At 40.4% G+C, this 16145-nt stretch overlaps 1 protein-coding gene across 1 annotated transcript in view; it reads left to right on the top strand.

Moving 5' to 3' along the window:
• The first annotated feature begins 212 nt into the window (after positions 1-212).
• The window catches only part of wnt11.L (Wnt family member 11 L homeolog), a 48401-nt gene continuing 32468 nt past the window's right edge, over positions 213-16145 (top strand). Inside the window, exons 1-2 of the mRNA XM_018247883.2 lie at positions 213-724; positions 13290-13511. Coding sequence (XP_018103372.1) covers positions 13435-13511 — 77 coding nt within the window. The 5' untranslated portion in view covers positions 213-724; positions 13290-13434. The remainder of the gene's footprint in view (positions 725-13289; positions 13512-16145) is intronic.

Raw genomic sequence — 16145 nt, forward strand, 5'->3', positions numbered from 1 at the left:
AGGAATTTGCCCAGCGAGGTGCCAATATAATGAGATTCCAGCAGGGCACGTGCCCGTAGAGCTGGAGACATATCTGGGCACATTCCCATAGAGATGGATGAAGAGTCTAATCGGCCACTGGGCAGTTGGAGGGTCTCATTTAAATAGTGGGAGGTTTTGACTGTGGCAGGGAAATTGTGCTAAAAAGGCTGACACTCTCCTTCCCTGGTAGCCACACTTCACTAGCAGCCGTGCAATTGATTCCTCTGCAAGTCCAGTTGCTTTAGACTTATCACTAGTAGAGGCTGCAGCAGGGCAAAATGTGGATTGTACTCAATACATCAAACACTCATTTGCCCTGTTGGAAGCAGTAATTGTTATGCTAATTCAGGCTGACATCACTCCTCACATCAAAGGCCGGGGAGAGCAAATATAAGCAGGTTGTTCAGGCAGAGAGTCAAGGCAGCCTCTAGCAGGCAGTGTCCTCCAGTCTCTGCACCTTCCTCCCTACAACTCTCACAACTGCCACATCTGCTCTAGTGCCTCACACACTCTCTCTCTCTCTGCCTTATGTGTCTTATGGATCTCTAGCTGACACTTTGGTGTTCGGAAGAAAATCTTTTTGCACAAATCCGCCTGCCCTGACTACAAATCCAGGATCTTTTTTTTTTTTTTTAAAGGGAGCTATAAGGACATTTGAACATTTACTGGAAAAAGTTACTGGAGGGATTGACACAGCATAATGGTGAGTTACACACTGCAAAAGTGCTTCTTCCACTGAGCGACTGTTCAGATAAAATGATGATGAGTTTGGCACAAGTGTAGGAAAAGGCTTTTTTGAAAGAGAACCATTATCTTTACTACAAGGTAACCGGCTAAAGGGGTCAAGGGTTTTATCCAACACAGAGATACGAGCGTTTGTGCTGCACAATAAATGCAATAGAAACATGCATAGAAACTGCTTTCTTTTCTCACCTTTCCTCTCATTTATATTATGTTTCCTTGATTTTTAGTTTTGCTTTAAATTATAGTTTTACTTTGAGTTTTAGTTTTTATTTAGATTTTTAGTTTTACGTTGAGTTTTACGTTGAGTTTTACTTTGATTTATAGTTTTACTTTGAGCTTTAGTTTCAAGGAGCTGCAGTGTTGTTATTATTATGTAAAGAAATTGTTTCCTTATAAAATAATTCTGAGGTTTGCTTAAGGTTTTGCAGCTACAAAAGCTTTATTGCCTTTAACTCTTCCACTGTGTGTGTTTTATTTCTAAATTTACCCGCATATTAATGTAATAAATAACCCTAATCAATTCTAGTTATTTGTGGATTTGGATAGAGATTTGCTCCGGCACAGCAGCCAACGTGAGGCACCAGAGAAAATGAGAGGGTTGGAGGGGGGGGGTAGGTAAATGAAATAAGGAAAGCTAATAAAGGGGATAATACACCGAAGGACAATAGAAAGGGAACAATACAGGGAATCCCAAACAGAAAGGCAACTGTGCGGGAAGGAGGCAAAGACAGAGGCAGCTTGGAAAACAAAACTTCAGCGGAGAGTTGGGTAAAATACTGATCTGTAGAAGCATTTGCTGACTTTGTATCATCCGGAAACTGAAGTATGGCTGGGATAGACAAATAGATATATAGATAGATAATAGATAGATAAATAATAGATAGATAAATGAGAGAGAGCGAGAGGGAGAGAGGGAGAGAGAGAGAGAGAGAGAGAGAGAGAGAGAGAAGGAGAGAGAGAGAGAGATAATAGACAGAGAGAGAGAAAGATATATACTGTATATAGAGAGAGATTTAGATGATAGATAGATAGATAGATAATTGAGAGAGAGCGAGAGGGAGAGAGAGAGAGAGAAAGAGAGAGAGAGAGAGAGATAGATAGATAGATAGATAGATAGATAGATAGATAGATAGATAGATAGATAGATAGATAAATAGATAGATAGATGATAGATAGATAGATAGATAGATAGATAGATAAATAGATAGATAGATGATAGATAGATAGATAGATAGATAGATAATTGAGAGCGAGCGAGAGGGAGAGAGAGAGAGAGAAAGAGAGAGAGAGAGAGAGAGAGAGAGAGAGAGAGAGAGAGAGAGAGAGAGAGAGAGAGAGAGAGAGAGAGAGAGATAGGTAGATAGATAGAACGAACCCAATAGGCTGGTTTTACTTCCAATAAGGAATAATTATATCTTAGTTGGGATCAATTACAAGGTACAGGTATGGGACCTGTTATGCAGAATGCTTGGGACAAATAGATAGATAAAGTTATGTGCCCCCTATTATAAATGATAAGGATATTAAACAAAGGAGTTCTGTGACCATATAAAGGCACAGGGGTGTTCATGGAACTCAATGGTGACGTCTAATATCCTCTTGATGTACAACAGGGAGTCCATTATTTTATGTTTTAATGCACATGTTTCAGTCAGTCAGGTGATACAAATAAGCATGACTCTTGTGTAATATGTGTATATATATATATATATAATACACAAAAGCCATGAATATCCTGTAAATTATATCCTTATAAACGGTGAGTTCTGATGTCATCAGTTATAAACGGTGAGTTCTGATGTCATTTCCGTCACATGACTCACTGAAACTTGTGTATTATAATAAATAAAGTAACCCCAGTTGCAAAATATGAGGATATTAGAAGTTACCTCGGAGTTCCATGACCTGTATAAAAACACTCGGCCTTCGGCCTCGTGTTTTTATATGGTCATGAAACTCCTCGGTAACTTATAATATCCTTATATTTTACAAGAGGGGGTACTTTATTCACTATATAAATGTAGTTTCTGTGCATATCTAGTCCCCCCTTTTCTATGCCTGCCTTTCAGTTTATCTCATAGAGACCCCCCCCCCCTTAGCAGGTACAAGGAACGGGACAAGGTTCTGTCACCCCCTTCACAAAGAGGAGCTCACTGGGATCAGTCGGCCGTGTTTCAGGGGGGATTCGGGAGACCACTTGATAACGGCTTGAACTGTGACCTAGGTCCTCAACCTCCTGAAACAAGCCTTGTATTAATATAATTGCTTTCATCAAGTGGGACTGTGGGCTGAGCCCTAAGAATAGAGGGGTCATTGTGAAACCAAGCTGAGCCGACATGGTCCCGGGGAGGTGGAGGTTAATTGGAGTTGAAACTGATTAATTCCTAATTTTGTCTTCTGCCCACATGACCATTACCAGGTGCCAGATGTGTTACATAGTCTGTATATGGCAAAGAGAGGACTGGTCACAAGTTGCCCTGTATATACAGAACTATACAATCTAGAATAATGGTCAGTTCTTTGCACTTTTATCTTTAACCCACCCTAAAGAGCCCACTGGGTCTGTAAATTATAAAAAAAATTCCTCCTGCTTTAAGTTTATTGCACATTCATGGGCCCCTTAATTACACAATATGTTATTGATGCCTCCTTGGCATTGACGGCGTTAAACTTGAGGCCTTTCCTCCATCAGTCCCCGTTTTTTAGATAAAACTCCCGGAATAGTTCTGCACTCATTAACCGACTGTGTTTGAGACAAGACCTCTCACTCCACTGTGATAAATCTGGGGGTAGACCATTTAGAGATTACAAATTTCAGGCAACCCTTCAAGGCAATGTTTCTAATGGGTCGCGTAATCCCTTTTCCCTAAAAAATGCCCCAGTGTAAAACATTAAAAAAAGAGGTTAATCTCCCCGAGATAGGAGCGCAGAAAGCAGGCACCTTCCCTACTTGTACAGACACAGGGCAGGCCAAAGGAATGGGGGGTGTTGTTGTGTTGGTCAGAGTTTTCTAAAGGATTATTCTACTTAGCTCTTAGTTTTCTCTCTCTTTTTAAAGAAAAACTTAATCCCAGTTAAAAATATACTGGGAATCCTATCTAATCCCCTTCATCCCCCGGAGATAAGAATTTGTCTTGTTACTTTGTATCATCAGTAGAAATACAATGTATATTGTCTTGGGAAATGTGTGTGATCTGTTGTCGCATTGTTTTATTTAAACTTGTAATGTTCAATCACATTTTATGTTGATTATTGGTCCCTGGGGGTCCTGAAATAATCCCTAAGCACAGACGAATAATCGTATGTCCAATAATGAAGAAACATTGGTAGGTGCACTCAAAACGTTGGTCCTTTGCGATAAAGCATTTTCATTGTTTCTTAAGCCGGCCATAGACGCAAAGATCTGATCGTACAAATCGAGGATTCGTACGATATTCGGACTGTATACGGAGAGTCCCGATATTTTTTGTCCGGCGGAGATCGGACAGGTTAGAAAATTTCTGTCGGCTGTGGATAATATCTCTGCGTGTATTGCTGATCGTACGATTTTCAGAGGGAGACTGTCACCAGCTTTGTCGGACATAACTATCGTACAATTGCTGTCAGGGGCAGAACATTGCTGATCTGTTCTTACTACTTCTGAATGGTAAGACTTTGATCTTTATGGTTAGTGGCATAACTATTCGTATGATCGGATCTTTGCGTCTGTGGCCAGTTTAAGTCCCACAAAGTGCCAATCTCACGTCCATTTGGAAATTTCTTGCTATGTGGATTGCACCCAGATCCCATTAATACACAATTGCCGGTACATATATGATATATATCACCACATGATCCACCACTTTACAGTGTCATAATTCCAGATCTATTGATGACCACATGTTGGTAGTGATGGGCAAATTTATTCGGCAGGTGTAAATTTGCGGCAAGTGTACGCGATTCGCCATCGGTGAATAAATTCGTGAAACGGGCGCGAAAATTCGCTGGCGTAAAAAAAAAAATGTAATCAAAAACGAGACGCCTGCGCCATTTCGCAAATTTTCCATATATAATACCCCAGAACACACAGCAGATAAATACAGGGCCAATTCCATGTATAATACCCAGAACACACAGCTGATAAATACAGGGCCAATTCCATGTATAATACCCAGAACACACAGCAGATAAATACAGGGCCAATTCCATATATAATACCCAGAACACACAGCAGATAAATACAGTGCCAATTCCATGTATAATACCCCAGAACACACAGCAGATAAATACAGGGCCAATTCCATATATAATACCCAGAACACACAGCAGATAAATACAGTGCCAATTCCATGTATAATACCCCAGAACACACAGCAGATAAATACAGTGCCAATTCCATGTATAATACCCCAGAACACACAGCAGATAAATACAGAGCCAATTCCATGTATAATACCCCAGAACACACAGCAGATAAATACAGTGCCAATTCCATGTATAATACCCCAGAACACACAGCAGGATAAATACAGGGCCAATTCCATATATAATACCCCAGAACACACAGCAGATAAATACAGTGCCAATTCCATGTATAATACCCCAGAACACACAGCAGATAAATACAGTGCCAATTCCATGTATAAAACCCCAGAACACACAGCAGATAAATACAGGGCCAATTCCATGTATAATACCCCAGAACACACAGCAGATAAATACAGTGCCAATTCCATGTATAATACCCCAGAACACACAGCAGATAAATACAGTGCCAATTCCATGTATAATACCCCAGAACACACAGCAGATAAATACAGGGCCAATTCCATGTATAATACCCCAGAACACACAGCAGATAAATACAGTGCCAATTCCATGTATAATACCCCCAGAACACACAGCAGATAAATACAGGGCCAATTCCATGTATAATACCCCCAGAACACACAGCAGATAAATACAGGGCCAATTCCATGTATAATACCCCCAGAACACACAGCAGATAAATACAGGGCCAATTCCATGTATAATACCCCAGAACACACAGCAGATAAATACAGGGCCAATTCCATGTATAATACCCCAGAACACACAGCAGATAAATACAGTGCCAATTCCATGTATAATACCCCAGAACACACAGCAGATAAATACAGTGCCAATTCCATGTATAATACCCCAGAACACACAGCAGATAAATACAGTGCCAATTCCATGTATAATACCCCCAGAACACACAGCAGATAAATACAGGGCCAATTCCATGTATAATACCCCCAGAACACACAGCAGATAAATACAGGGCCAATTCCATGTATAATACCCCAGAACACACAGCAGATAAATACAGGGCCAATTCCATGTATAATACCCCAGAACACACAGCAGATAAATACAGTGCCAATTCCATGTATAATACCCCAGAACACACAGCAGATAAATACAGTGCCAATTCCATGTATAATACCCCAGAACACACAGCAGATAAATACAGTGCCAATTCCATGTATAATACCCCAGAACACACAGCAGATAAATACAGTGCCAATTCCATATATAATACCCCCAGAACACACAGCAGATAAATACAGGGCCAATTCCATGTATAATACCCCAGAACATACAGCAGATAAATACAGTGCCAATTCCATGTATAATACCCCAGAACACCACACTGGATAAAGTGTAATTTCAATGAATACTATGTTGTCCTGTTTGTAGGCAATTTATTTATGTTGTTATGGTGAAACGTGACCCCCTCCCAAGCCCCATTACAATCTGCCTATGATAAGGACTGAGTTGCTGAGTGAAGCCAGAAATGATATGGGGTTCATTTGTCTATCTGTTAAATATCGTTGGTTACATTGTAAATTGTGCATAGAGCTGTCTTTTTGGGGTTCTCTCTGAGCACTGGTGGTAGGTGGGAAGAACATGGAGAGGAAGTTGAGAGCAGGTTCTGGGGACAAAAGCAACACTTTTTATCCAATGTTTGTGAGAGTGTTATAGATTAACAGCAGCAAAACGTAGCAGTAAAATCAATGTGATTCTTGAAAATCTGGGGGTACTGTTTTTTAAAGTGATAGACTTGCGTTAAAAGCGATGGCGTTCATATAAAGCGCGTAGATATACCGGCCTGCAATACATTATAAAATCAGGCCTCTCCGAGACAATGGGCTTCACGCTGCACAGCAACATGTGGTATCATTTTAGAATAAAAAAAGAATTTTATTTTGAACATATTTTTGTTAGACAGCGGCAGATAAGCACATGGATCCAATGAGGGGAAATATGTATATGGAAGAAATTAGCATGGAGGCCACTGACGGCTTGGAAATGGCTTTAGTGTTAGTCACAGACCCTTTAACCCATGGAGACCTGCAATTCATTGCTGACACCCCAACCCCCGTGGAATGGCTTCCTATGGGGGGAAACAATCATTCTACTTGGGCCCCCCACTGGAGGAGGCAGGAATGGGATCTCCAACCAGCAGTGGTATAAACAGTAGAAACAAGGAGTCTTTCCAATAAACAAAGCGGCAGCTCCTTGATGGATTATGTAGTCGTATGGGGAAAAGTTTGTGCCACGCCAGGAAATCCCAACAACCAGGCGGTTTCTCAATGTAAAGGAGAACTAAACCCAATCCCTCAACATAAGACCCCGGCTCAAGATTAGATTGTTGTCTAACGTGCAGGCTCCTTTTAGGGGATCAGTGCCAGGGAGCAAGAGAGTGTCAGCGAAGGGCCAAACAAAGTGGCCCCCCAACTCTGCTGCTCATATCATATTGAGGCACTTTTGGCCTTGGCTGGCTTGAATTTCCATATCTCAATATAAGCCCCAAAAATATGGTTTTCCCCCATCATTATCATCTTGGATCAAGGGCCCCAAAACTGGGAATAGATGCCTGGAATGCTGGGAAATTCACTTAGCATATTAAGCTGTCCACTCGTACTCTACTGCATATGTAAAAAAATATGGCACCTCCTCCCATATGTATAAATACAAATATACAGAGAAGGAATGTTCTGGGCACACAATAAGCTATACCCTCATACTGTACTGTCTAAGGGAATCAATATGGCACCTCCCTCCTCCCATATGTATAAATACAAATATACAGAGAAGGAATGTTCTGGGCACACAATAAGCTATACCTCATACTGTACTGTCTAAGGGAATCAATATGGCACCTCCCTCCTCCCATATGTATAAATACAAATAAAGAGAAGGAATGTTCTGGGCACACAATAAGCTATACGCTCATACTGTACTGTCTAAGGGAATCAATATGGCACCTCCTCCTCCCATATGTATAAATACAAATATACAGAGAAGGAATGTTCTGGGCACACAATAAGCTATACCCTCATACTGTACTGTCTAAGGGAATCAATATGGCACCTCCCTCCTCCCATATGTATAAATACAAATATACAGAGAAGGAATGTTCTGGGCACACAATAAGCTATACCCTCATACTGTACTGTCTAAGGGAATCAATATGGCACCTCCTCCCATATGTATAAATATAAATATACAGAGAAGGAATGTTCTGGGCACACAATAAGCTATACCCTCATACTGTACTGTCTAAGGGAATCAATATGGCACCTCCTCCCATATGTATAAATATAAATATACAGAGAAGGAATGTTCTGGGCACACAATAAGCTATACCCTCATACTGTACTGTCTAAGGGAATCAATATGGCACCTCCCTCCTCCCATATGTATAAATACAAATAAAGAGAAGGAATGTTCTGGGCACACAATAAGCTATACGCTCATACTGTACTGTCTAAGGGAATCAATATGGCACCTCCTCCTCCCATATGTATAAATACAAATATACAGAGAAGGAATGTTCTGGGCACACAATAAGCTATACCCTCATACTGTACTGTCTAAGGGAATCAATATGGCACCTCCTCCCATATGTATAAATATAAATATACAGAGAAGGAATGTTCTGGGCACACAATAAGCTATACCCTCATACTGTACTGTCTAAGGGAATCAATATGGCACCTCCCTCCTCCCATATGTATAAATACAAATAAAGAGAAGGAATGTTCTGGGCACACAATAAGCTATACCCTCATACTGTACTGTCTAAGGGAATCAATATGACACCTCCTCCTCCCATATGTATAAATACAAATATACAGAGAAGGAATGTTCTGGGCACACAATAAGCTATACCCTCATACTGTACTGTCTAAGGGAATCAATATGGCACCTCCTCCTCCCATATGTATAAATATAAATATACAGAGAAGGAATGTTCTGGGCACACAATAAGCTATACCCTCATACTGTACTGTCTAAGGGAATCAATATGGCACCTCCTCCCATATGTATAAATACAAATATACAGAGAAGGAATGTTCTGGGCACACAATAAGCTATACCCTCATACTGTACTGTCTAAGGGAATCAATATGGCACCTTCCTCCTCCCATATGTATAAATACAAATATACAGAGAAGGAATGTTCTGGGCACACAATAAGCTATACCCTCATACTGTACTGTCTAAGGGAATCAATATGGCACCTCCCTCCTCCCATATGTATAAATATAAATATACAGAGAAGGAATGTTCTGGGCACACAATAAGCTATACCCTCATACTGTACTGTCTAAGGGAATCAATATGGCGGCTCCCTCTCCAGTGTTTGAACACAGAAAAGTAAAACTGTGAGCTTGTTGTTATCTGGGTTGTGCATTAGGAGCCATAATTAGTAGTAAATGAAGAGCAGATCACACAGCATTGCATGGGGGATACACTCACTGGCTTTAGATTAACACCTGCATATTAAAGGCTCTAAATGCAGTACAGTCTGTGACCCCCAGATGGGATCAGGACATAATGAGGAGTAATTAGTCCGGTTATCAAAGGCTCTTACATGGCCAGTGAGTAGGAGCTACTGAAGTGCACAGACTGTGGGAGGAGAAAGAAAACAGTTGAGGCCCTGTATGTGTTTGTACTTAATGAATTGCAATTGCCCCGGGGCACAACTCCCTGCATCTCCTTGCACAGGGCATGCTGCACCTCCGGAACTGCCCGGGTGGGACTCACGATGAGGGGAATCCTGCAGAACAGCAGTTATTAGCACTGGGGAAGAAATGACACTCAATCATGGTCTACAGCTCATTTACAAATAAGGGGTGAATCTATAGACTCAATAGATTCACCCCTTATTTGTAAATGAGCTGTGAACTGTGGAATGGGGTAAGACAAGTAAGGCAAGATGGTGACAGGAGAAGGGACTGGAACTGTGGAACAGTGTGTAGAACACAGGGAAAAAACCTGGGGGGCAGACCAAGACCTGCTCCCCACATGAAGTGATGCTGAGTATGTATAGTAAGACCACCTTGTGTCAGGAGAAGACATTGTAACAGTGGAATATTGTGTATAGTAAGGAAAGAATGTGTCAGGGAATGGACAGTAACCTAGTTGGTATCTAGGGTTGCCACCTATCCGTGGCCCACGATCGGGGTAGGGGGCAGAGCCATGACATCAGAGGGGCGGGCGAGTGATGTTGCGGACAGAGAGGCCGACATCACAGGGGCGGGACTAAGCGTGATTAGTGATTGGCTGATCACCATGTCAATCAAGGGAGATCCTGCCCGGTTTTCCTTATAAAACGAGGCAGACTGTGTTGACCTGGGCTGTCCTGGTCAAATCCGTATAGCCTACGAGTAAGTGTCCCAATAGGCATGAAACGCGTTAGGCCATGACTTAATATGCCGTAATAAATTTTTGTATTTTTTTTACTTGTTGCCTGAATACTTTTTGGAGGAACTCACATACTTGGTGTTGGTTTCCTAATCCGTATAGGTGGCAACCCTATTTGTATCTGAGCAAATATTCAGTAGGAAAGGTGATTGTTTTGGCCCCAAAAAGGAGCCAATAAGTTATATATTTAATGTACTAGCTCCTTCTGACGGTGGTTGGGGCAAAATAAAATTTGAACAAGGGTCTAGACACCCCCCTCTGTGTGTGCATGGGAGTGGGAGCGTGGACACTAATGAGGTGACAAGGAAGATAATGGGAGTCCCATAATGAATTGCATCACACTGTATCAGCCTCATTGTTCTACACTAGTATATCCCGGTGTACGGCACAACTTCCACACTCACAACCAGCCTGAGAAGGATCAAGAAGGGGTTTAAATGTAACTTTCACTTCCATGGCATGCACCCCCCCGGATAGTATTGAAAATAAACAGATACATGAGTACTGCCATATGGCCAGAGTTAATGCTACGCCCAATCGCAGGGATGTTGGCTATTGTGCTTAAAGGCAAGAACACACTGGAAAGCTCACCCGAGCTGGAAGCGATTGAGAGCAGGTACTAGAGCATCATGTGGGTGCTAGAGCATTCAGTGCTATTTTCCAAGCTCTTGTCTCCATGTCTTAGGGCAGGTTAAAACTACAGATGATGTGGGTAGGGGTGTAGGAGGGCCGATGCCTACGTTGGGGAAAGAATCTGTGCCTTTGGGAGATAACCCATGGGGCAGGCTGTGAGGTACTTCTATTTATGCCCCCGAGGGCCTTTCCCTATATGTGGTGCCTATATAACAAAAAAACTTTACAATACCCCCCCCCCATGCAGACCTCATCATGCTGGGCGCAAAGTATAGGAAGCGTGACAGTTTGCTCCTATTGACACTGGCGCATTTTGGAAATTTTCTCATTTACACATTCATTAATCAGTATTCGAGATTTATTAATTTATTCATTATTCATTTATTCATTTTTTACCATTTTTCTAACAAAAAAAACAAGCCTAAAAAACTCGAGTCAAGATTAATTTGAGAGGCCATTCAATGTTTTTTGGGGAAAAAAATGAAAAGGAGTTTGGTCTTGAATTTTTTTTGCCAGATGATCTTGAAAATTGCTAATCTCCTCCCTATAATATTGTTCTTGTCTTGCATGTATGGATGAGCGAAGAGAAATTAGACTTATTTTGCACTTTATTTTTTCACTAGGCACCAATTTATCACTTTTTTGGGTATTTAACATATTAACAATAACTTTTCACACCTGACACCCAAATATTTCTCGCTAGAGAAGAGCCTGCTGTAGACATCTGCTGGGAAAATATAGTAAAAATAAATTTTATTGACTAAAAAAATGCTAAATTTTTTGTCTGTCCCCATCACATGACAGTGGGATCACTGACCAATAACCACCTGAGTATATATCTGTACAAAATATATAGGCTAATGTCACACTTGGCTGTTTTTCCACCCAATACCACCTAATTTAATAAAAGCAAACAATCTTGAATTCAACTGTTTTTAAATTTGAACCACACTGACAAGTCATTGTCGATGTCACAATGTCATTGATGTCACAGTGGAAGCATATTCAGGTTAAAATATTCTATATTTGTGCAGTGACAGGCCAATACTATTAGGAGGTTATTTATTAAAGTCCTAATGCCAAAGTTTTATTTACTATAACCTCCAAATTTTTAGTGGAAAAAAAACTCAAATTTTTCATGATTTATTATACTTTCAGGCTGTCCAAATCCAAAAATACTCCATCTCCAAGCTGTCGGGGGCTTGTAGAAGTCAATAGCAAAGGTCCCATTTCAAATTTCAATGGTCTGCACTGAATTTCAGCCAAAAACACAAAAAAATCGGGGGATTTGAGGGACATAATGAAAAATGTGAGCGTTATGGGCGTTTTCTAGTGATGGGTTGAATTTGCGCCGTTTCGCTTCGCCGAAAAATTCGCGAAATTCGCGAAACGGCAAAAAATTCGCGACGCCCATTTTTGACGCCGGCGCCCGGTTTTTCGGAAAAATATTTTTTGCCGCGAATTTTCGCAGGTGTTTCGCGAATTTATTCGCAGGCGAATAAATTCGCCCATCACTGGCGTTTTCGCAAAATTTTTCATGTTTTTCCCCGAACCGATTTTATTGAGTTTTTCAATGATGAATAAGGTCGGATTGTGGATTGTAGTTTGGTCGGAGTTTTTTTACTTAAAAATCTGAAAAAAAAATGATTTTGATAAATAATGTACAGATGCAGGTAGTATCATCATTTTCTCCACTTGCCTTTTTGTACCAGAGTTCTTTCAAAACATAATTATAAAATTGTGAAAATGTCAGGAAACATAAATATAAGTTACTCTTCACTCCCCCCCCCCATCAGTCTGTCTCCCTTCATTCCGAATTCTGATTGACAGTTATGTCATATTGGTGTTTGGTCCCTTTGCCTGGACAATGTATTAGAACTAACTGTCTTTCAATATAAGTGACTGCGACACAAAGCTGCAGGATAAGAAACTTGCTGAGAGGCTTGTACAGAAGAATAACTTGACTACATTTTTGCAGCATTTTTAATTGATTATATTGATTAAACTTCCGTGAGAAGAAGGGCAAAGTTTCATTTTTGTGATATCTCTCCATTTATGATTGTTTTCTGCAAATTTTTAAACAATATTGACGTCGGAACACTGTATATAAGGGAGTAAACGAATTTGCCTTTACATTTATTTCTTATATTCATGAATTTTTTTCATTTCAGGCACGTTGCTTAAGGCCGTAACTCTAAAGGATTAATTTCAACAAAAAGACTGGAGATTTATCATCCCGGAACTCTCTTTGGATACATTTTTTTCCCATTTGATTTTTTTTTCTAAATAAATTTATTTTGTTATTGGGTTTTGAAGATGAAGATTTATTTTCTGCTTGGGACTTTTCTAACCTTTCTGCTGCACACGAGGATCTGCCAAGGAATTAAATGGTTGTAAGTATTTCACGCCTTCCGCTGTAACTTGAAACTATTTATAGCCTGAAATTTGTTGGAAAGCGATGAAAATAAGGAAAAAAATATACAAAATTCTGGGAAATTTTCAGGGATCTTAAAAAGAGCTGTCAGAAAGCAAGAAATATACCGAGAATCTTAAAAATGTGTTGACTTTTGTAGTTCTATTGTTGAATGCAGAGTTGTCTGGCGCATGAATACTCCCATTGTCGTTATTACTCTCCATTATCTCTCTGGCTTTATTTGGTCAGCTCAGTGATTTATACCCCATTGGGCTCCTGTACATTAATGGCTCTTTAGGCTCTTAAACACACTGGAAAGGGGACTGTCATTACAATGGGAGCGAGATTTTCTGAGGTTTTTCCGATTGATAAGATTCAAAAAATTTGAATTCAGAAAACTCAAATTCAAAAAGATTCAAATTTATGGGTTTTTTTTGCTGACATTGTCTTAAATTGTGACAGAAATTAAAATTCTGATAATTCATCCCTAAAATAATCCACTTTTGTGAGGCACAAATACGCCTGATAGTTCACCACCCACCTGTGATGGGGGAATAGGAAAGTTGGGTGCGGGGCACAGTAAGCAATTCCTCTTGTTCATCATGAGATCAATGAATAAAGGGGGCCATAGACACACAGATAATATTGTACAAAATTAATTTTCATACAATATTCGGCACGTGTATGGTGGGAAAAGAGCGGATCAATATCAGCAGAAGACTTGGACTCGGTTGGCTCAAAAAGAAAATTTTGATCGGGTGCCTTTGAAGCAGCGCCGTTTCTGGGGAAGGAGCCGCCTGAGGCGGCTCCTGCATTGCCGCCCCCGCACCGACTTACCTGTCGGCGAGGGGAGGCAGGAAAACGATTGCGGAGAGCGCAATTGCGCTCTCTCGCAATAGCGCAGCCGAATTTCCGGTTTAAAAACCGGAAATTCGGCTCTTAAAGGTACAGGAGCGGCTTTTTGCCGCCCCTGGAATCCTGTCTGGCGCTGCCGCCTGAGGCGAGCGGCTCAGCTCGCCTCATTGGCGGAGCGCCCCTGCTTTGAAGGCACCCAAACATCGGCCATTGTTAGTGCTGAATTATCAAAAACAGGTAGAATTCTATTTTTTCTCCCTCTATACCTGACGATTCAGCTCTACACGTGTATTGAAACAAACAATCTTTTCTAAGAAAGCTCGTAATTGTTATGTCTATGGCCACCTTAAGGCTGGTGCTGATAATTAGGTTAACAGTTTATATACCCCCTCCCTTTGTTGTGACTGTTTTGGCCTACAGATACATAGAGTTCCATTATGCGGGGGTGGGGGTTATCTGTGCACTGGGAATTTAATTATCTGCCTCACAAGGACCAAACTTGGAGGAGCTTCAATTTCTCTGTTTACTATCACCATAGAATTTTACTGATTGAAACATTAGGTAAAAACAAAGTTGAGTGCAAGCCCTATTAATTGCACTCATGTTGAACAAGGGCGTACGCTGGCCCTTTAGGAATGAAGTGAGTTTATGGTGTAACCCAACTTTCCTTTCTGCTTAAAGAGCATCCATGGCCATATGAACCAATGAAACTATGTTTCAGAAGTCGGTTTGCCTCCAGTCCAGATTCCAATTCCCACAATGTTCCTTGTTCTTCATGATTCTCCTTCTTTACAGGTATGTGCAAGGCATTATGGGAATTTGAGTCTTGGCTGTAGGAGAATTGAATACTCCTACCTTGCTTCATTGTCTTAATATCCTTTCCCTGGATATCCGGTGGTGATCAACGACCTGAAGCATGGACTTCATATGGTCCAAAACCCAGCAATGGACATGTTCCTAGAAATTATTTTCAAATGTTGGCAATAAAAAAAGTTTTGGGGAGCAGAAGCCTGAGATTCCCACTGCCTAAAAGAATCACAATCTGACCTTCTATTGGCCATATCAGCAACAACAATAAAAACCCTTTTCAACAGCATTCTGATGGGTCCAAGATATCAAAGCCCAAAATGTAAAAGTGTTTTACAGCTGAAAGTGCCTTTTTGTTTTCTTAAAGCGCTTTATGAAAGATAAATGAGCTCAGAAAATTCACTGAATATTAGCTATGATCATTTCTTGCAGGCCAACTTCAGAAATCTAATAGATCTCTCTATTGAGAAGCTGGAAAATTGTCAGAAGTTTTTGATTATGGGCAAAAACAGGTCAACAAGAAAATGTGAATAGATTCAAATTAACGCAGTGATATTATATGGAAGACATCAAGGGAGAGTAAAAATTAAAACTCGTCACCAAAGTATAAATGCACAGCTTAGTGAGGGGGAATAAAAACAAGACAAAATTCGTATTATATTCTACAACAATGCAATTAAATCTGGAATTCTTAATTCGAAGGGTTTTTTTATTAAAAATCGAGTTTGGGAGGTTTGTGACGTTTATGAGGTTGTTTCTACCTCGAATAAACTCAAATGTTTGATTATTTATGAAAAAATCTGAATGTAAAAAAACTCAATTGAATGCAATCGGTGAAAAAAAAAAAACTCGAAAATATATATATAGTTTATAGGCTGTAAAACACCCGAAAATCATGGAGGCAAAAAAACATCTTCAAATGGTTAAAGGGACCTTTTCCATTGACTTTTAC

The sequence above is a fragment of the Xenopus laevis genome, chromosome 2L (assembly GCF_017654675.1).
Source record: "Xenopus laevis strain J_2021 chromosome 2L, Xenopus_laevis_v10.1, whole genome shotgun sequence".
NCBI classification, from domain to species: domain Eukaryota; kingdom Metazoa; phylum Chordata; class Amphibia; order Anura; family Pipidae; genus Xenopus; species Xenopus laevis.